We start from the raw sequence: 20,472 nt of genomic DNA, 5'->3' as shown, positions 1-20,472 counted from the left end.
TGGCACAGTGTGTATCTTTGCCAAAAAGAGTACGGATTTGTAGCTCGGAATTGATGGGCATATAAATTAGTTTGGGTGACAATGTTCCCCAATACAGGGATCCTTAGGACAGGTGTCAATCCATACCTGCCAAGTGACCCTATGTAGGGGGAACAGTCTATATTCTGCTCTTTGTCAGTGTGTATCAGGGGCTTTGAGGACAGGTGTCAATCCATACCTGCCAAGTGACCCTATGTAGGGGGAAAAATCTCTATTCTGCTCTGTGTCAGTGTGTATCATGGTCTCTGAGGACGGGGAACAGTCTCTATTCTGCTCTGTGTCGGTGTGTATCAGGGGCTTTGAGGACAGGTGTCAATCCATACCTGCCAAGTGACCCTATGTAGGGGGAACAATCTCTATTCTGCTCTGTGTCAGTGTGTACCATAGTCTCTGAGGACGGGGAACAGTCTCTATTCCGCTCTGTGTCAGTGTGTATTATGGTCTCTGAGGACGTGGAACAGTCTCTATTCTGCTCTGTGTCAGTGTGTATCATGGGCTCTGAGGACAGGTGTCAATCCATACCTGCCAAGTGACCCTATGTAGGGGTAACAGTCTCTATTCTGCTCTGTGTCAGTGTGCATCATGGTCTCTGAGGACGGGGAACAGTCTCTATTCTGCTCTGTGTCAGTGTGTATCAGGGGCTTTGAGGACAGGTGTCAATCCATACCTGCCAAGTGACCCTATGTAGGGGTAACAGTCTCTATTCTGCTCTGTGTCAGTGTGTATCATGGTCTCTGAGGACGGGGAACAGTCTCTATTCTGCTCTGTGTCAGTGTGTATCAGGGGCTTTGAGGACAGGTGTCAATCCATACCTGCCAAGTGACCCTATGTAGGGGGAACAGTCTCTATTCTGCTCTGTGTCAGTGTGTATCAGGGGCTTTGAGGACAGGTGTCAATCCATACCTGCCAAGTGACCCTATGTACGGGGAACTGTCCCTATTCTGCTCTGTGTCAGTGTGTATCAGGGTCTCTGAGGACAGGTGTCAATCCATATGTCAAGGTGTCAATCCATATGTCAAGGTGTCAATATGTCATATGTCAGGTGTCAATCCATATCCATTGCGATTTAGGAATGTTAGGTGATTTCTGCCCTTTATGGACTCTGCATCAACTGTGTAATTTTCCATGGGAGTTTTGCCATGGATCCCCCTCCGGCATGCCACAGTCAAGGTGTTAGTCCCCTTGAAACAACTTTTCCATCACTTTTGTGGCCAGAAACAGTCCATGTGGGTTTTAAAATTCGTCTGTCCATTGAAGTCAATGGCGGTTCACCCGGTTGAAATTTCGTGTTCGCGACATCACTACTTGACACTTTTGTTAGGGTGTACGGATTTACTTGAAAGATGGAAGTGTGAGATTAGCATAGGGTATGTGTTTTCGCATAGCTGCATCCTATGAGTTTCCCTCCAGCACCATCTCCATCAGATATGTGATACTTGGGAGGTAGGACTGTTTCAGTGTTTTTAGTCAATAAGATTTTGTAATTAGGCCCATCATAATTGTCAGCACCAGGCCCACTGGGCTCTTAATCTGGCCCTGGCTACTCCACTACCGGGTAACAGCCCTGGTGTGGTTTTGATGCTTGGAGTAATCTTTTAAATATGCTGCTGAATTTAACTATCTCTCTCTATGCCTAGATATGGATCATGTATGTTACAGCCCATAGAAAACAGATGCCCCTAACCTTAGTTACCTTAATTCTACACCCCCCTTAAACTAGGTCACTTTTCACTCAGGGTGGAAATCTATGTTGGATATCCCCTCCCCCGAATTTTAAATGTTTGTGTGCCAGTTTCGACCCCACACATCCCTTTGTGTGTATCTATTGGCCCTTTTTGTGTGTTTATCCTCATCCCACCTGTGAAAAACTCCCCCAGGGAGCACCTCTAGTAGCCACTCTAGTATAGTGAGTGTTAGTGTCTGTCTGTTAGAGTGTGTATGTGTTAGTGAGTGTGTGTCTGTCACTGAGAGTGTATATGTGTTTGTCAGTGAGAGTGTAAATGTGTTTGTCAGTGAGTGTGTATGTGTCAGTCGGTGAATGCGTATCTGTCAGTTAGTGTATATGTGTGTCTGTCTGTGAATGTGAGTGTGTGTAATGTGAGTGTGCATGTCTGTGAATGTGTATGTTTCAGTGAAAGTGTGAGTTGGTTAAAACAATGTGTGTGACAATGACTGTTTATCTGTGAGTTTATGTCAGTGCATGCATCAGTGAGGAAGACCCTAATAATCATTCTGACTGGCTAGAATAGTCACATGACCTCAGGATATGCATGTGTGATGCCAGCATGACATTGCATGGACATCCGCAAGAGAATTATAGGTACGGAGTAGAAGCGCTGGCGCACAGTGGCAAGCATTGTCTCATATGCTTTTGGAAACAGTCGCTGCTGAGGTGAGTTGTACCCGGCAGCGTTTCCACGGATCTCGTGGGAATACGCCGCAACAGGCCGTGACACTCAGTCATGAATGCACACAATTTTGGAAGTACCCAATGCATTAAAATACGTTTTGTTTCTTGACACCACTGACCCTGCTATTAATCTTAGAATGTGTAGTTTCCTCAAAACTACCCAAGCACTTTTTAACGCTGCTAACTGTGCAATATTAGAATCCACGATCTCCGCTGGTATAACAGGTAAATCCACAGTCAGCGCTGAAAAGTAAGGCAATATCCCCAATCCTCCCAATAACCGGACGAAACACTGTCTGGGAGTCAACTACTGGCTTTATTCACAGGCTTCCATATTTATACAGTTCCCCATGCAAGGGGCTTCCTTTCAGATATTTCAGGGGATTTCTCCCATCAGGCATTGCATTTCTCCCAGCAGGCATTGCTGCACGAGAGGGATACTCCCACTAAAATGGACGGTTAAGTGGATTATCCCCTCGTGCAGCAAAACCGACAATTCACATAGAAATCTGTAATTTGTATAATATTCGTCTCTTTTACACAAACAGCTGTTCGGTAGATAGCTGGGGTCTGCGGGTACATTTTGTGAGAATACCGCTCAGATCCCAGCTAAACCAACCGAACGCCGCACGAAATACATTTAACCATCGAGTTCGGTTTGAAACTACCGAACACCGATGGGGAACACAATGCGGTGCGAGCGGAACTCCCGAACGCTCTGGAAGTTCAGCGGTGTTCGTGTCATCGAGTAGCCGTTTTCAGTTCCAGGCACTCGACGACCAAACACCGCTGAAGAGACAAAGGATCCAAGATGGCCGACCGCCGCATGGTCGGTAGTCGAACGGCGGCCACCTAGGAAAGCCTTTAATTACCGATTGCAACATTGTTGCAATCGGTTAACAAGCGCCACACGTCCCTTAATGGGTGGGCTATCAGGGGGGTCCGTATTCGTTTCACGAACAGCCCGGATATTCGTTGTTCGTGAAACAAAGTATCTGGATGCTAGCTGCTTACGGCTGCTAACACACGAATCCCAATGGCCACAGAAGACAAGCAAAATTACATACAGAGTACAGCATAGAATGCAGACAACCTTTTGACATGAACAGTCCAGAAGTGGCTAGGTTTGCCACACTAACCACTCTCATTTTTAGGTTTGTTTTCCAGTTTTTGGATATTTGAATTTATGAGTATACTTAAGAGCGTGGATTGTGGCAGATAGAAAACATGTTCTACAATGAGAAACATGTGAGTCATGGTGACTTGAACAATCCACACTGAACAAAATTATAAATGCAACACTTTTGTTTTTGCCCCCAGTTTTCATGAGCTGAACTCATAGATCTAAGACTTTTTCTATGTACACAAAAGGCCTATTTCTCTCAAATATTGTTTACAAATCTGTCTAAATCTGTGTTAGTGAGCACTTCCCCTTTGCCGAGATAATCCATATACCTCACAGATGTGGCATAACAAGCTGCTGATTAGACAGCATGATTATTGCACTGGTGTACCTTAGGAAGGACACTCTAAAATGTGCAATTTTACTGTATTGCATGGGTCCAGGGGGTCCGAAAACCAGTCAGTATCTGGTGTGACCACCATTTGCCTCATGCAGTGCAACTCCTTCGCATAGAGTTGATCAGGCTGTTGATTGTGGCCTGTGGAATGTTGGTCCACTCCTCTTCAATTGTTGTGCGAACTTGCTGGATTTTGACAGGACCTGGAACACGCTGTCGTATACGCCAATCCAGAGCATCCCAAACAAGCTCAATGGGTGACATGTGCGATGAGTATGCTGGCCATGCAAGAACTAGTATGTTTTCAGCCTCCAGGAATTGTGTACAGATCCTTGCAACATGGGGCCGTGCATTATCATGCTGTAACATGAGGCGATGGTCGTGGATGAATGGCACAATAATGGGCCTCAGGATCTCATCACGGTATGTCTGTGCATTCAAAATGCCATCAATAAAATGCAACTGTGTTCCTTGTCCATAACATATGACTGCCCATACCATACTCCCCACCGCCACCATGGGCCACATGATCCACAACATTGACATCGGCAAACCGCTCACCCACATGATGCCATACACGCTGTCTGCCCTGTACTGTTTCAGGATTCATCCCTGAAAAGAACACCTCTCCAAAGTGCCAGACACAATCAAATGTGAGCATTTGCCCACTCAAGTCGGTTACAAAGACAAACTGCAGTCAGGTCGACACCCCGATGAGGACGATAGTGGGGGCAAGAAAAAAAGTGTTGCGTTTATAATTTTGTTCAGTGTAGTTCCACGATATCATTGTGCTTTATGCAAAGCTAACCCCAAAGTAACACACATGAACTTGCTTGAGTTGTCAATTCATTAACCCCTTAAGGACACATGACATGTGTGACATGTCATGATTCCCTTTTATTCCAGAAGTTTGGTCCTTAAGGGGTTAATGTGGTATTAAGCAAATTAGCGCAACAAAGTCATGACTAACCGAATATATACTCAATCATGGTGAAATTGCCCCAACTGATGTGCCATAGTCTATAATCATACCTCTCAACATTTCAAATGGACACTTTTCATTGCTTCCTAAACTTATATTTAAGGTGAATAATTTGTGCAAACTTGTAAAAATAAAGATTTTCAGAATGATGCTTTGATAATTTGGTGTCATTTTAAAATAATTTATATTTATATTTAAAATTTTGAGTGGGGGTACCTTACGTTTAAGGCAGTTAGCATTTCAGTTATGAAAGCAGTGCATTGCAACTGTTACTGTTTCAAATAACCTATCAGATATGTATGTGCCATGTAGTTTTATGGGTGTGGATACACATTTATCTTGTTTGAAACTAGGTGTAACATTGACTGTTCTAATCATTATTGGATATAAAATCCTTAGGCAGCAAAGGCTGACGTTTTGTGGACATTGATTTACAGTAATAATGAAGCAGGCACCGACAAGTCGTTTAAGGTGTGCAATTTGTTCCTTTTAGAACACATACAATATTCAACTTGTTTAGCCAGAGTGATTATGTATTATTACTTGGATATAGTCAGCATTTGCAGTTTTATCAGCTTCATAAAATCGCATGGGTGTTTAACTGGTGAAGCGAATGTCCCAATTCCTTGCTATGTAATCATTATTTAATTTATCTCACGCCTAGTCATTTCACCTACTTTCTCTCCAGCCTCACCCCTTTATAATTTGTATCTGTTATTTAACTAGTCTCTTTTTTCCCCAAAATATATCTTCAACACTAGCCACTTCATCTCACCCTGTACTCTTCATCCACTTCCTGTGTCCCACCTGTGTCTCCTATTCTTCTATGCTACCTGTGACCAAATACTCTGTCCCCATAGAGTGGGTTGTATATGAAAATAGACTGTATATGTGATTGAACTTGTTTCTGTGTCACATGAAAGTGATGTTAGGAGAGGCTGCTTTTGTGATAACAGCCGGTGTTTGTTCTAACTTTTAGCAATTATTTGATATGAATAAATAATATCCATCAATTATCTCACTGTTGAATTACATTTTGGGCAGGAGAGCAGCCTGATTCTTGAATGTCCTTTGTAAAAGCATGCAGGCTGTACCTCCAGTTGCTGTCAGTTTTCATTTAACTTCTTAAATGAATACAGCAGTGGTTCCAATCCTTTTTTTTTTACTTGAGTACTCCTTGGAAGTCCATCTCCATAAATTGAACCCCTCATATTAGCAAAATGTTTGTAATGAACATAGTTGCTATTATTTTAAATAAATGTATGTTTTTCTCTGCCCCAGGCTCTCCCTGCTCTCTCCTCTACCATAGGCTCTCCCTGCCCTTCACTCTGCCCCAGGCTCCCCCCTCTGCTACAAACTCTCCCCTCTGCCTCAGGCTCTCCCTGCTCTCCCATCTGCCCCGGGATCTCCCTGCTTTTTCCTCTGTTCCAGGCTCTCCCTGCTCTTCCCTCTGCCCCAGGCTCTCCCTGCTTTCCCCTCTGCCCCAGGATCTCCCTGCTTCTCTTCTGCCCCAGGTTCTTCCTACTTCTCTTCTGCCCCAGGTTCTTCCTACTTCTCTTCTGCCCCAGGTTCTCCCTGCTCTTCCCTCTGCCCCAGGTTCACTCTGCTCTCCCCTTTGCCCCAGGTTCTCCCTGCTCTTCCCTTTGCCCCAGGTTCTCCCTGCTCTTCCCTTTGTTCTAGGCTCTCCCTGCTCTTCCCTTTGCCCAAAGCTCTTCCTGCATTTTCCTCTGCCTCAGGTTCTCCCTGCTTTTTCCTCTACCCCAGGCTCTCCCTGCTTTTTCCTCTACCCCAGGCTCTCCCTGCCATTTCCTCTGTTTCAGGCTCTCACTGCTCTCTCCTCTATTCCAGGCTCTTCCTGCATTTCCCTCTGCCCCAGGATCTCCCTGCTTCTCTTCTGCTCCAGGTTCCCCCTGCTCTTCCCTCTGCCCCCGACTTTCCCTGCTCTCCCCTCTGCCCCAGGATCACCTTGCTTCTCTTCTGTCCCAGGTTCTCCCTGCTCTTCCCTCTGCCCAAGGCTCCTCCTACATTTCCCTCTGTTCCAGACTCTCCCTGCATTTCCCTCTGCACTAGGATCTCCCTTCTTTTCTTCTGCCCCAGGTTCTTCCTGCTCTCCCCTCTGTCCCATGCTCTCACTGCTCTTCCCTCTGCCCAGGGCTCTTCCTGCATTTCCCTCTGCCCCAGGCTCTACCTGCTTTTTCCTCTGCCCCAGGCTCTCCCTGCCTTTTCCTCTGCCCCAGGTTCTCCCTGCTTTTTCCTCTACCCCAGGCTCTCCCTGCTTTTTCCTCTACCCCAGGCTCTCCCTGCTTTTCCCTCTGTTTCAGGCTTTCCCTGCTCTCCCCTTTGCCCAAGGCTCTTCCTGCATTTCCCTCTACCCCAGGATCTCTCTGCTTCTCTTCTGCCCCAGGTTCTCCCTGCTCTTCCCTCTGCCCCTAGGCTCTCCCTGCTTACACCTCTGCCCAAAGGTCTGAGGCATTTTACTCTGCCTCAGGCTCTCCCTGCTTCTTCTCTGCCCCGGGCTCTCATTGCTCTTCCCTCTGCCCCAGGCTCTCCCTGCTCTTCCCTCTGCCCCAGGCTTTCCCCGAGTCTCCTCTGCCACAGACTCTCCCTGCTTTTTCCTCTGTTCCAAGCTCTCCCTGTTCTTCCCTCTGCCTGAGGCTCTCCCTGCTCTCCCCTCTGCCCCAGGATTTATCTGCTTCCCCTTGGCCCCAGGCTCTCCCTGGTCTTATCTCTGTTCCAGGCTCTCCCTGCTCTTCCTTCTGCCCAAGGCTCTTCCTGCATTTCCCTCTGCCTCGGGCTCTCTTTGCTTTTCCTCTGCCCTGGGCTCTCCTTGCTTTTCTTCTGCCCCGGGCTCTCCCTGCTCTGCCCCGGGCTCTCCCTGCTCTCCCATCTGTTCCATGCTCTTCCTGCTCTCCCCTCTGCCCAAGGCTCTTCCTGCATTTCCCTCTGCCCCAGGCTCTCCCTGCTTTTTCCTCTGTTTCAGGCTCTCCCTGCATTTCCCTCTGCCCAAGGCTCTTTCTGCATTTCCCTCTTCCCAAGGCTCTTTCTGCATTTCCCTCTTCCCAAGGCTCTCCCTGCATTTCCCTCTGCCCAAGGCTCTCCCTACATTTCCCTCTGCCCAAGGCTCTCCCTACATTTCCCTCTGCCCAAGGCTCTCCCTACATTTCCATCTGCCCAAGGCTCTCCCTGCATTTCCCTCTGCCCCAGGCTCTCCCTGCTTTTTCATCTGTTTCAGGCTCTCCCCTCTGCCCAAGGCTCTTCCTGCATTTCCCTCTGCCCCAGGCTCTCCCTGCTTTTTCCTCTGTTTCAGGCTCTCCCTGCATTTCCCTCTGCCCCAGGATCTCCCTGCTCAAAGCTCGCCCTGCATTTCCCTCTGCCCAAGGCTCTCCCTGCATTTCCCTCTGCCCAAGGCTCTCCCTGCATTTCCCTCTGCCCAAGGCTCTCCCTGCTTTTTCATCTGTTTCAGGATCCCCCCTGTCGGTCCATGCAGAGCCGGCGCTATCCAAACGCCGGCTCTGCTCTCAGCCTCCCTCCCCACTGACCCACAGGCAGGGAGGGAGGCAGGAGAGGACCCGGGAGCTATTGCCAGCAGCTCCGCCGGGTTCCTCTCGCGAGATCTGAGCGTTGCCGCGGCAACGCTCAGATCTCACGTGAGTGAACTCTAGCCCTGCGGGGCTAGAGTTCCCTCTCCACTGGACCACCAGGGATGGATGGCAGCAGCAGCAGGATCCCCCCTCCCAGGCATAAGGTAAGAAGGGAGGGGGGATATTAACTGATCTGCCCCCACCTCCACTGGACCACCAGGGATGGATGGCAGCAGCAGGATCCCCCCTCCCAGGCATAAGGTAAGAAGGGAGGGGGGATAACTGATCTTTCCCCACCTCCACTGGACCACCAGGGAAGGCAGCAAAGAAGGATCCCCCCTCCCTACATAAAGTAAGAAGGGAGGGGGGATATTAAGTAATGTACCCCCGCCTCCACCCCCCACAATCACCCACACACACACATACACAGCACCAACACACATACAGCACCCATAGACATACACAGCACCCACAGACATACACAGCACCCACAGACATACACAGCACCTACACACATTCACAGCACCCACAGACATACACAGTACCCACACACATACACAGCACCCACACACATACACAGCACCCACACACATACACAGCACCCACACACATACAGCACCCACACACATACAGCACCCACACACATACAGCACCCACACACATACAGCACCCACAGACACATACACAGCACCCACACACATACACAGCACCCACACACATACAGCACCCACAGACACATACAGCACCCACAGACACATACAGCACCCACACACATACAGCACCCACAGACATACAGCACCCACACACATACACAGCACCCACACACATACACAGCACCCACACACACAGCACACATACAAACACACAGCACACTCACACTCACACAGCACACTAACAGTACCCTCACAAACACAAACAGGACCCTAACAAACACACACACAGCACACTACCAGTACCCTCACACGCAAACAGCACCCTCACACACAGTACATTTACAGCACCCTCACAGCACCCTGACACACAGTACATTCACAGCACCCTCACCCACATAGTACACTACCAGCACCCTCACATACACATCACACTAACAGCACCCTCACACAGCACACACACAGCAGTGTGTGTATGTGTATATATATATATATATATATATATATATATATATATATATATATATATATATATATATGATGCTTTCAAATCATGCCATCTTTGGTGACTTTTGTTGATATTAAAGACAAAATAACACAGACCCTTTATAAACAAATCTTCAGAATAAAGAACACATTTGTTATTGTAATGTTTATTAGTTTTCTACACAATGCACATACATTGGAATATTCAATATCTGTATAACTATTGCCTTTGCTGCTACTCCCCTCTACTGTAAAATGACATTAATTTGATAGTGAGTGCTATTTAACTAAATCATTAAAAAATACAAGACAAAGAACACATCCACGTAGACAGCATGTAGTAAGAGTCCACCTTTTATTTATGTACCCATTAGTAAACTGGACCATGATTCAAAGGAGAACACAGTTGGTTATCAAGAAATTAAAGGATCTGGCAAATCAAACATGCAGAATTTTTTAAATCTGACGAATGAGTACATTGACATTCAAGTTACACCTTTATTATAGCTTTCCCAATATTATCTCCTCTAAGCATCCCAATAAAGCCTGCTGGCATGTTCTCAAAGCCATTTGTGACATGTTCATGGTATTTCAGCTTACCCTAGAAAGAGAAAAAAAAAAGGCACACGTATATTTAAAAAAAAAATATTTTAATTTAGTTTTTTTTTTTTAAAACATACATTTTTATAGCTTTGCAATGTTTGGAACAAAAATTGTATGCACAATAAAATGGTATCAATGCATACCAAACACCAGCACAACACCACTCAAGAAACAGAAACTATGTGTGGTTCTAGGAAACTATATAGCATTCCACAGTCTTTCTATTGACCTGTACATCCCCAAGACAAACCTGAATGCAAATCTGTTTTCTTCCTGTTTAAGGATATGTGTTAATATGCAATTGTGAATAAAAGTTACACTCCACTGCAAGTCTGGATAATATATTGCACAATAACCAGCTGTGAAAATCCATTTTACAGGGCTTACATATTTACTCGCAACTGGAAATGTTGAGCTCTTTGTAGAGACACCGCAAAAGGTGGCTCTACCGAGTATTGACTTTAGGGGGGCGAATAGTTATGCACATTGACTTTTTCTGTTATTTTGTCCTATTTGTGGTTTGCTTCACAATAAAAAAAAAAAAAAATCTTCAAAGTTGTGGGCATGTTCTGTAAATTAAATGATGCAAATCCTCAAACAGTCCATGTTAATTCCAGGTTGTGAGGCAACAAAACACGAAAAATGCCAAGGGGGGTGAATACTTTTGCAAGGCACTAATATATATATATATATATATATATATATATATATATATATATATATTACTTTTTGTTATTAATGTATTAATGCCTTTTATGGAATTGTCTCATTTCCTTTAGACCATAAGCTAATTTGGCCTATTGTACAACTATGTTTAGGTTAGCTTGCCTTTTAATTATATTTTGCTTACCAATTTAAAGTGTAGAATACTGTGTTGACAAACAAATAAAAACCTGAATTGCATTCCACAAAAATAAAGCTGTCCTCACCTCTGACACCCACTGCAAAAGCTGTTTTTGCATCTCTGGAAATTTGTCAAGCCAGCGGCTACAGATGAACCCTTCCATGCGAAGTTGCTTAAAGAGGATAACTGGCTGTATGTAAGGTCCTGTGGGAATCAAACAGATTTGTTGTTATTATTCAAGAAACAAATAATGCACTTTCCATTAGTACAATACTTTGCTTGGCCATCTCTTACATGAAATAACGTTATATGTTAATAAAATACTAGACAGGTAGGCAGGAGACTGACCAAGTGTTTTGCTCCTTTATTCCAGGTTGTAGGAAATTTTCTTAGTTATTGAATCCAAACCTCATATCATAAATAAGTAACCTGTCTGTGTGTATGGGTAGGGTAGCCGATAGGATGGTACTAAACCTACAAGGTTTGAAGTAAAACAAATTCCCTACAAGTAATCCTTCTTCTGCCATATGTTGGCTGAATGAACTGTGTAAACAATAAGTATATTCCCCTGCTTGACAGATCATTGATGGCTTGGAGTTACTTCGTGGGCATTCAGGGCTATTTTAGATAGCCTCCACTGAGGAACTCACTTTGGAGATAGGTTTGCAAAATAATACATTAATTTATTGCTAAAAATTAATACAATAAATTGTTTTATTATTCTCTCGTTTACTAAACTTCCCAACTTCATCTACTGATATGAAATAAAAATTTACTGTCAGTGAATGGAATATAAAATACATACAAGATTATTCGCTAAACACCAGATTTTGTCCAAAAGAAAAAAATACGGTGAAAATGATCAAATTCTGATTCAGTCACTGCAACAAATTCGTTAAACCTTGGAAAATCATTAGTATCCGAACCGATTTAAACCAAGAATCTACAGAGAGCATTATTTTTGTGTCTTATCTCACATTAAAACCCCCAAAATACCTGGCTGAACATTATCCTGGGATAATAGTGGGGGTTATACCATTTCATGCTGCTTTACTAGAGCCAGATGAGGCTCTCGATATATATATTATTATTATTATGTTATTTATTTAGCGCCATCAAACTCTGCATCGCTTTACAATGGGTGGACGAACAGACATGTAGTTGTAACCAGACAAGTTGGACACACAGGAACATAGGGGTTGAGGGCCCTGCTCAATGAGCTTACATGCTAGTGGGGTAAAATGACACAAAAAGGTAAGGATAGTATTAGACTAGTGACAGTTGCAGAAGAGGAAGTCATAGTCAGGAGCTATTAACAGTTTAATTGATACGCTTTTACGATGAAGTGAGGTTTTAATGATTTTTTTATGTATATATATATATATATATATATATATATATATATATAAAAATATATATACACACACACACACACATACATACACACACATATATACACACACACACATACATATATATACACACACACACACACTATTATACATGCCTACACTCCTATTACATACTACATTATATATTTTACTCCTGTCTTTTGTTTTATATTCCATACCAATAGTCCCTGGAGGATCTATACCTATTGAAGAAAAGTACTCACATATCTCAAGGTGAGGATGTTCCACCCAAGCCTGAATTTCAGAGCTGGCTTGAAGCTCTATTAAATGTAAGCAGCTTTCCACATTCATTGTATACAAGTATGTAGATATACTACATTTGACTTTTTATGCTTTTGTTTTATATATCCATCTATCTGAGATGCAACTATAAACCTACTGTGAAACAGATAAAAAATAAAATAAAATAAAAAACTCTCGGAGGCAGGAGCCTGGTCAGCGCTTGCTAATCAGCAGCTACATTAAAAAGTAAATACATAAAAAAAAAAAACCCCAAAAAACACTACCATAATGGAGGCATTTTACCATCATATACCCCCACCTGGCATGCGGCAGAAGCAGTGGCGTACATACCAGGGTCGCAGCTGCGACCGGGCCCGGCCGCCCCTGCATGTACCCACTGGGCCAGCCTCTTCTCCTGGGGGGCCCAGGAGCCGGCCACCTCAGGGCCCCCCGAGGCTGGCCCTGCTTACACCCGGTGGCCGGTCCTGCTGGTGCGCGAGGGAGCACTCTCCCCTGAGTGCTTCCTCTTCAGCTCCCTCGCGCACCGCATCTTCCGGCGCCGGCATCCCTACGCCGCGCGCGAGGGAGCTGAAGAGGAAGCACTCAGGGGAGAGTGCTCCCTCGCGCGCCCGCCAGCCTGCCTGCCCGCCTAGGAGCCCAGCAGCACCACTGGACCCCAGGGAATCCCCTCAGCACTCCAAAAGGTAGGGAGGCTGGGGGGATTAAATTAAAAAAAAAAACGTGTAAGTGTGTGTGAGTGTAAGTGTGTGAGTGTTAGTGTGTTAGTGAGTGTGTGTGTGTGTGTGTTAGTGAGTGTGTGTGTGTGTGTGAGTGTTAGTGTGTGAGTGTTAGTGTGTGTGTGTGAGTGTGTGTGTGTGAGTGTTAGTGTGTGTGTGAGTGTGTGTGTTAGTGTGTGTGAGTGTGTGTGTTAGTGTGTGTTAGTGTGTGTGTTAGTGTGAGTGTTAGTGTGTGTGAGTGTGTGTGTGTTAGTGTGAGTGTTGGTGTTTGTGTTAGAGTGTGTGTGTCTGCTAGTGAGTGTCAGTGAGTGTGTTACTGTGTGTGTCTGTTACTGAGTGTGTTTGTGTGTGTTAGTGAGTTTGTTTGATGTCTGTTAGTGAGTGTGTGTTTTGTAAGTGAGTGTGTATGTATGTCTGCCGCTGAGTGTGTCTGTCAGTAAATGTGTGTGTCTGTTAGCTAGTGTGTATGCATTTGTTCGTGAGTGTGTGTGTATCTTCAGCACTTACCTTTCTCCAGTGCCGGACTCCCATGGCGCTGGGGATCCCTCCGCCTCTCAGCTCCGAATGCGCATGCACGGCAAGAGCCGCGCACGCATTCAAACCGCCCATAGGAAAGCATTACTCAATGCTTTCCTATGGACGTTCAGTGTCTTCAAATGGCGGAAGCGCCTCTAGCGGCTGTCAGTGAGACAGCCACTAGAGGCTGGATTAACCCTCAGTGAAACATAACAGTTTCTCTGAAACTGCTATGCTTTCAGCTGCAGGGTTAAAACTAGAGGGACCTGACACCCAGACCACTTCATTGAGCTGATGTGATCTGGGTGTCTGTAGTGGTCCTTTAAGTGTGTGTGCATCTGCATGCACTGGCGTACATACCGCGGTCGCAGCCCTGCAACCCCTGCGACCAGGTGCCCGCCGCCATGTGTTGCTGCCCCGGCCCGCGCAGAGTAAGCGCGAGGAGGGGGGGCCCACGGATCAATTTTCGCACCGGGGCCCCATGGGTCATGTGTACGCCACTGGGCAGAAGGTGTCATATCTACTAAATGTTTATAAATTGGCTGTCTAGTCGCTATTTTTATGCATTTGCCAGAACCCCACCTGACACATGGTAGAACATTAGTAAATATCAAGTCATCATTTGGATGAAGTTTATGAAGATAAACTAATGCAGTTAAAATATGGTTACATTTTCAGAATTCAGATGAACTAAAACCCATACCTTCAAAAAGGTCTAACTAGGAGGACAAAAATAAAGCATTAAAATGGAGCCTACAAAAAACGGAAACCTTATTCTTGGCAGTTCCCCTAGAGACAGAAGTGCATATTTCTCTTATTTGTTCCCATCAAGTTCAAATCCTGAGGATGCAATTCTCAATGCGCAAATTCCATGATATTGAGAAAGCGTCTGGTATTGTTCATCACCTGGCACCCTAGGACAATTTCAGAAAAATGGATACGAGGGGATCTTAAGTGGTTGGCTAACAAAAGGAAGGCACATATTTTAAGGTTCAACAAGCACATTGGTTTGAAATCTGCGCTCACATTAGCTATTTTGCAAGGTTATAGCAGTAAAATGGGGAACCAAGTTTTCTGCATACTTGGCATACGAATTAGGGAATCTATCAAGGCATTTTATGGACCTCAACCTCTGTGTACAGAGATGCCCACACAGTACATGTCTCCGCAAAATGCTATAGCTCTCGCTCTATATCCCTAGCCCTCTCTTAGCTCTCCCTTACATGACCTAATTTTCAGTAGTGCTTCTACTATGATAAATGTAGCTTTCTCTTAAATATTGCGGTTATGAAACAAGTTACCGTATTTTTCGCTCCATAAGACGCACCTCACCATAAGACGCACCTAGTTTTTAGAGGAAGAAACACAGAAAAAAAATATTCTGAACAAACTGTCCCATAGTGTTTCTTACTATGGGACAGTTTGTACAGAATATTTTTTTTCTCCCCTGTCCCATAGTGTCCCCCGCTCCCATAGTCTTCTCCTCTCTACCATAGTCTTCACCCACCCCCTCCCCATAGACTTCATCCACCCCCTCCCCATAGACTTCATCCACCCCCTCCCCATAGACTTCATCCACCCCCTCCCCATAGTCTTCATCCCCCCCTCCCCATAGACTTCATCCACCCCCTCCCCATAGACTTCATCCACCCCCTCCCCATAGTCTTCATCCACTCCCTCGCCATAGACTTCATCCACCCCCTCCCCATAGACTTCATCCACCCCCTCCCCATAGACTTCATCCACCCCCTCCCCATAGACTTCATCCACTCCCTCCCCATAGACTTCATCTCCCCCCCTCCCCATAGACTTCATCTCCCCCCCTCCCCATAGACTTCATCTCCCCCCCTCCCCATAGACTTCATCTCCCCCCCTCCCCATAGACTTCATCTCCCCCCCTCCCCATAGACTTCATCTCCCCCCCCTCCCCATAGACTTCATCTCCCCCCTCCCCATAGTCTTCATCACCCCCCATAGACTTCACCCCCCCATAGACTTCATCCACCCCCTCCCCATAGACTTCATCTCCCCCCCTCCCCATAGACTTCATCTCCCCCCCTCCCCATAGACTTCATCTCCCCCCCCTCCCCATAGACTTCATCTCCCCCCTCCCCATAGTCTTCATCACCCCCCATAGACTTCACCCCCCCATAGACTTCATCCACCCCCTCCCCATAGACTTCATCCACCCCCTCCCCATAGACTTCATCCCCCCCTCCCCATAGACTTCATCCCCCCTCCCCATAGACTTCATCCCCCCCCCCCATAGACTTCATCCCCCCCCTCCCATAGACTTCATCCCCCCCCTCCCATAGACTTCATCCCCCCCCTCCCATAGACTTCATCCCCCCCCTCCCATAGACTTCATCCCCCCCTCCCCATAGACTTCATCCCCCTCCCCATAGACTTCATCCCCCTCCCCATATTCTTCTCTCCCATACTGTCCCCCTCCCCTTGTCCCATAATTACTCACCTGTCTTGCAGCGTTGGCCGGCAGCACAGGGCGCACCGCGGTAGTGGAACTTGAATTTCATGTTCCGGTTTCCGGCGGGACTGAAAGGAAGTGCGCACTCAGCTGTTCCCTATGGGTGGCCCTTTGTGCATGGGCCACCCGGGGGCCCTCTTTAGCATGCGGGATGTTGCGGCTCTGTGCAGCCGCACTGCCGGGTCCAAGGGGGGCTGCGCAAATCGCGGGGCCCACGGAGCAGCTGCTCTGGGGCCCCCCATGAGCAACTGGGCCCGGGGCAGCTGCCCCGTTTGCCCCGCGCTAAAGACGGCCCTGCATACACTGGGAGACTAGGGGACACTGGGAGACTTGGGGACACTGGGAGACTAGGGGACACTGGCTGGGAGACAGACACTTGGGGACACTGGGAGACATGGGGACAGTTGTGGACATAGACATGAGGACACTGGGACATATAGGGACACTGGGATACATGGGGACACTAGGCACACTGAGAGACATGGGACACAGAAACTGGGAGACACTAGTGACACTGGATGGGGACATGGGGACACTGGGAGAAATGGGGACATAGTGTCTCCATGTCCCAATGTCTTCCAATGTCCCTATGTCTCACAGCATCCCCATGTGTCTCAGCATCCCCATGTGTCTCAGCATCCCCATGTGTCCCAGTGTCCCCTAGTGTCTCAGTGTTTCCAGGTCTCCCAGTGTCTGTGTCCCCTAGTGTATGTGTCCCTATGTGCCCCTAGTGTCTGTGTCCCCTAGTGTCTGTGTCCCCTAGTGCCTGTGTCCCCTAGTGCCTGTGTCCCCTAGTGCCCGTGTCCCCTAGTGCCCGTGTCCCCTAGTGCCCGTGTCCCCTAGTGCCCGTGTCCCCTAGTGCCCGTGTCCCCTAGTGCCTGTGTCACCTAGTGTCCCCTAGTGTCTCAGTGTCCCCATGTGTCCCTGCTGCCTTTCCCACCATCCCTCTCTTACCTGAGCTGTAGAGCTGCTGTCTGGACTCTCTGTGCTGTGTAGCTGCTCCCCCACAGATCAGTGAGTAGTAGAGAAAGGCAGGGATATGCTGTAACTTCCTATCCCTACCTCTCTCCACACACAGTGACCCCTACTGGCCGGTGCTGGTATTGCAGAGTAATCTCCATTTATTTTGAGAAAAATGCCTGCATTTGTATTGCCGGTATTACTGCAATAGGCCAGGCAGCCTCAAATACCGGCTGTGCCAGTAAAATACCAGTCAGATGGCAAACCTAAGAGTAGTGTGTAAAAAAACAAAACAAAAAAAAACACTACTACTCCAATACCTCACCCCTTTGGTAATCCTTGCATTGTCTTACTGTATCCTTCAGGATCCAATTCAAACTGTTGATACTAACTTACAAAACCTTCAACAATTCTACTCACTCGGCTGTCATCTGCTCTACCTCACACTGCTTATATAGGGTTTCTCTATTCTTATTGCCTTACCCTGTGAGAGACTTTCAGAAGTCCTTTAGAAAGTCACTAAAAACAAACAAAAACCCCTCTTTAGGAAAGCCTACTATCTTTCGAAGTGACCCTTCTTGTATTACTATAGCCCTCCATAATTTGTTGCCATATTCCAGTACACATTCTCTCCTGCTCTTTGGTTCTTCCATAGTTGTCAAGTTACTAGCTTAAATTGACAACTGAATTCATCATCTGCTAGATGAGTTATAGGATTTTAATACAGGTCATGCTCCTTATTTCTATCATATTATTCTTTAACAGTGATATAAAATGTTTATCATTTATAATACGCACTTATATATTTAGCCAAGTAAGATTTATTTCAGAATAGCATATTCCTGATTAAAAAAGCTGACTTGAAGCAGACAATAGCTACCAAAATAACACTGTGGAATTTCATAATATACCTGTTTGAGGCACTGAATCATTATACATAGAGATGGCCCCACACACAGCAATTCTTCCAAATTGTTTCATTTGTTGCAGGGCTACATCGGCATATTTACCCCCTACCTGTGTATATAAACAGGAGAAATCGTATTAATAAAGAACACAAAAAAACAAAAACAAAAAACTTGTGCAACAGAATTACACATGCCTTTTTATAATTACATTTCTGCCATGTGCTGAACTACATATCCTATAAGATAAAATGTTCAGTGCTCAATACTAAAACCAAAGGAAGACCATTGGAAAAGGAACATTTTATTTTTATAGTTTTGCATCTGCTATCTATATAGTCCATTTAAACATTAGATTGTACTACATTCTAAAGGTTGCTTCTGCCAATGATAGTTTAACTATATCTGTAACAGAACAAAGTATTCAGTGAAATAAAAACGGTGGAACAAAAGAATGAAAAAAAAACAAAGAAAAATAAAAAATGAAACTAGACACTACCAGCAGGTGTCACTAGAGAGTTGGGTAAGTAATATCTAAGATAGAGTCTATCTAGATAAATAACATACTAAAACTTAACTTTTAATGTTGTAATTAGAATCACTAGAGCTGTTGCTTTACTTGCACAGCTTATACTAACAGACTGCTTACCCTATTTTAACTATTGCTTTACTTTTCTCTCTTATTTTATTCTAATTACAACATTAAAAGTAAAGTTTTAATATATCATATATCTAGACTCTATTTAGATATTACTTACCCAACTCTCTAGGGACACCTGTTGGTAGTGTCTAGTTTCATTTTTTATTTTTCTTTGTTTTTTCATTCTTTTGTTCCACCGTTTTTATTTCACTGAATACTTTGTTCTGCAAATATTCATTAGGATTGTGCGTAGAATGCAGTGTTCTATGGTGTGATGCTAGTAACACAATTTTGCCTATTTTAATCTTATTTCTTAATACTTACATTTTCAAAATAACAATCATAGCCTTCTGGTGATGCGTTTTTCAAAGCTTCTTCCAAAGAGCTTACTGTCTTGTAGTTAAAGGCTTCATCAAACCCAATTTCCTTTAGGAAGGTAACTTTGTCATCTGAGCCAGCAGATCCAACCACTTTGCAACCCTGGACAGGGAACAAAAAAAATAATCAAAAACTTAAGGTTCTCGTGAATTTAAAGTTATAACTTAACTGTGGAAGTGTGTTTTTTACATGTGTAAAACTTGCTAAATAATCTTAATCATGTAAAGAAGACTATATTACTTTGTAATTGAATGAATTTTCCAGCCGAGATTATACTATTAACTGAACCAGTGGCGTAGCGTGGGTTGTCAGCACCCGGGACAAGGCAAGTAATTTGCACCCCCTAACCCGGGGATTTTAGCATAGTGCGTGGAGAGAGTGCCGTTTGTGCGTGGAGAGAGTGCCGTTTGTGCGTGGAGGGGTTCTGTGTGCGTGGGGGGTTCTGTGTGCGTGGAGGGGATCTGTGTGCGTGAAGGGGTTCTGTGTGCGTGGGGGGGTTCTGTGTGCGTGGGGGGGTTCTGTGTGCGTGGGGGGGGGGGTTCTGTGTGCGTGGACGGGTTCTGTGTGCGTGGAGGGGTGCTGTTTATGTGTGGAGGGGTGCTGTTTATGTGTGGAGGGGTTCTGTGTGCATGGAGGGGTTCTGTGTGCGTGGACGGGTTCTGTGTGCGTGGAGGGGTGCTGTTTATGTGTGGAGGGGTGCTGTTTATGTGTGGAGGGGTGCTGTTTATGTGTGGAGGGGTTTTGTGTGCGTGGAGGGGTTTTGTGTGCGAAGGGGTTCTGTTTATGTGTGGAGGGGTTCTGTGTGCATGATGGAGGGGTTCTGTTTATGTGTGGAGGGGTTCTGTTTATGTGTGGAGGGGTTCTGTGTGCGTGAAGGGGTTCTGTGTGCGTGAAGGGGTTCTGTGTTCAGTTACTGAACAAATAAACTGAATTTCCCAGTACAGCTACTAAGCTGAATGTGTAGTTGATTTTAAGGAAGATATTCCCAGTAGTTGCATGTAAATCAAATTAACATCTACATATCACTCTCCATTAACTCATTGATTTGCACCAGAGATGAGGCAGACATTCATGAGATACATAACAATCACCCGTGCATTGT

The 20,472-nt window shown here is 45.5% G+C and overlaps 1 protein-coding gene across 1 annotated transcript in view; it reads right to left on the bottom strand.

Annotated features, from left to right (window-relative positions):
• Nucleotides 1-9,819: 9,819 nt before the first annotated feature.
• LOC134611399 (prostaglandin reductase 1-like) overlaps nucleotides 9,820-20,472 on the bottom strand; it is a 34,591-nt gene continuing 23,938 nt past the window's right edge. The window contains exons 7-10 of the mRNA XM_063455263.1: nucleotides 19,317-19,472; nucleotides 18,359-18,464; nucleotides 11,201-11,319; nucleotides 9,820-10,269 (exon numbers count right to left, since the gene is read on the bottom strand). Coding sequence (XP_063311333.1) covers nucleotides 10,159-10,269; nucleotides 11,201-11,319; nucleotides 18,359-18,464; nucleotides 19,317-19,472 — 492 coding nt within the window. The 3' untranslated portion in view covers nucleotides 9,820-10,158. The remainder of the gene's footprint in view (nucleotides 10,270-11,200; nucleotides 11,320-18,358; nucleotides 18,465-19,316; nucleotides 19,473-20,472) is intronic.

The sequence above is a fragment of the Pelobates fuscus genome, chromosome 5, assembly GCF_036172605.1.
Source record: "Pelobates fuscus isolate aPelFus1 chromosome 5, aPelFus1.pri, whole genome shotgun sequence".
Taxonomy (NCBI): Eukaryota; Metazoa; Chordata; class Amphibia; order Anura; family Pelobatidae; genus Pelobates; species Pelobates fuscus.
The sequence above is the reverse complement of the archived record's forward strand: the minus strand, read 5'-3'. Positions and strand labels throughout refer to the sequence as shown.